Genomic DNA, 1,568 nt, shown 5'->3' on the forward strand with positions numbered 1-1,568 from the left:
CTACACAGTGCTTACAAGGACAGCAAGGAATGGATCACAAAATAGTGATACAAGTCTTCCCGTACCACTTGTTTAGAAAGCAACATGAAGATGCAATTTTTACAGAGATAGTATCAGGAACTGGGATAAACTGTGCCCTATAGCATCAGCTTTCAGAACGATTTCACTGGTATTGCTTTCCTGTTTGCTGAAGTCTCCTTAACAAACACTTTCTGGTTTTGTCCCCAATGACCCATTACTAAGRTATTTTGTAGTCAGATTTTAAAGTGGTTTGCTTATCTGATTCTCAGATAGGTGAATTAAGGAATAACTACAAATTAAAGCCACTCAGCCTAGTATCTAGTTTTAGAATATAAGACTGAATTAGTCACTAATCCTCAAGTATTTATTTTTCAAATAATGCTGTATTACAGGTCTTGGCCTAGAGTTCTGTAATTTGGCTTACTATTGKATTATTGAATTAAAGTAATTAAATCGGCAGTAAATGATTTTACTACACAGTATATTAATATTTAATAATTTCAGGGRATAAAATTCATCCAAGCTTTGCTTAGAATTCTTCAAGGAATCCATCTAACTGAACACTTGTAATAACGCTATTACATCAGTTAGCTAATGGCTTCTTGGATTTCAGATAACTTTAGGAAACTTCTTAAGCCTGTCACCACCTCAAGGCTGGCCTTGGCTTCTGCTGCATGATTTAGATTTCAGGCATTAATTTAAGAAGCTCTACCAAACCCTTTCCTTTTCTTCCTTAGCTCCGCCGCAAACACACACACACACACACACACCCCGCTTATTTTGCACAGCCAAGGGAGCTCTGCTCTGCGCTGCCCGGCCGCAAGCCCCGCCGGCGGGCCGAGATGGCGCTCCGCGGCCCCGAGCACCACCCACCCCCGCCGCGCGTGCCGCGCCGGGCCGGACGGTACAGCCGCTCCCGGCATGCGCCTAGGGCACGGAGCATGCGCACTGTGCTCCGTCGGCGAGCGCCCTCCCATCATGCCCCGCGGCAGAAAATAAATAGCTAGCTGGAGGATTATTTTATTATTATTTCTGTCTCAATCAAACAACAGAGCAAGAAATAAACGGTGAAAGCCCAAAGAGTGAGCTAGAAAATTATCTCCTGTTCTGTAGTCAGGGTGAGCAGAAGGGGCAAAGGGCGTGGATTACGCCACTTCCGCTCTCCATTTCGCGGTGCGGAGAAGGGCGGGGTGCCGTGAGTTGCCGCTGCCGGTGCCACCATGACGGACCGTTACACCATCCACAGCCAGCTGGAGCATCTGCAGTCCAAGTACATCGGGACGGGCCATGCCGACACCACGAAGTGGGAGTGGCTGGTGAACCAGCACCGGGACTCTTACTGCTCCTACATGGGCCACTTCGACCTGCTCAACTACTTCGCCATCGCCGAGAACGAGAGTAAGGCGCGCGTGCGCTTCAACCTCATGGAGAAGATGCTGCAGCCCTGCGGGCCGCCGGCCGACAAGCCCGACGAGTCCTAGCGCGCCCCGCCGGGCTCCCCGCCCCGGGGGCGGCCGCCGCCCGGCCTCGGCAGGAGGGGAGCGGGG

At 50.2% G+C, this 1,568-nt stretch overlaps 1 protein-coding gene across 1 annotated transcript; it reads left to right on the forward strand.

Moving 5' to 3' along the window:
* The first annotated feature begins 1,041 nt into the window (after positions 1 to 1,041).
* Positions 1,042 to 1,562, forward strand: SF3B5 (splicing factor 3b subunit 5). Its single transcript, XM_085318084.1, has one exon. It carries the CDS (start codon positions 1,242 to 1,244, stop codon positions 1,500 to 1,502), a length of 261 nt encoding a protein of 86 aa, XP_085174210.1. The 5' UTR covers positions 1,042 to 1,241; the 3' UTR covers positions 1,503 to 1,562.
* Positions 1,563 to 1,568: the final 6 nt, after the last annotated feature.

The sequence above is a fragment of the Rhea americana genome, unplaced genomic scaffold, assembly GCF_003343005.1.
Source record: "Rhea americana isolate MKP2758 unplaced genomic scaffold, rheAme1 scaffold_518, whole genome shotgun sequence".
In the NCBI taxonomy this organism is placed as follows: Eukaryota; Metazoa; Chordata; class Aves; order Rheiformes; family Rheidae; genus Rhea; species Rhea americana.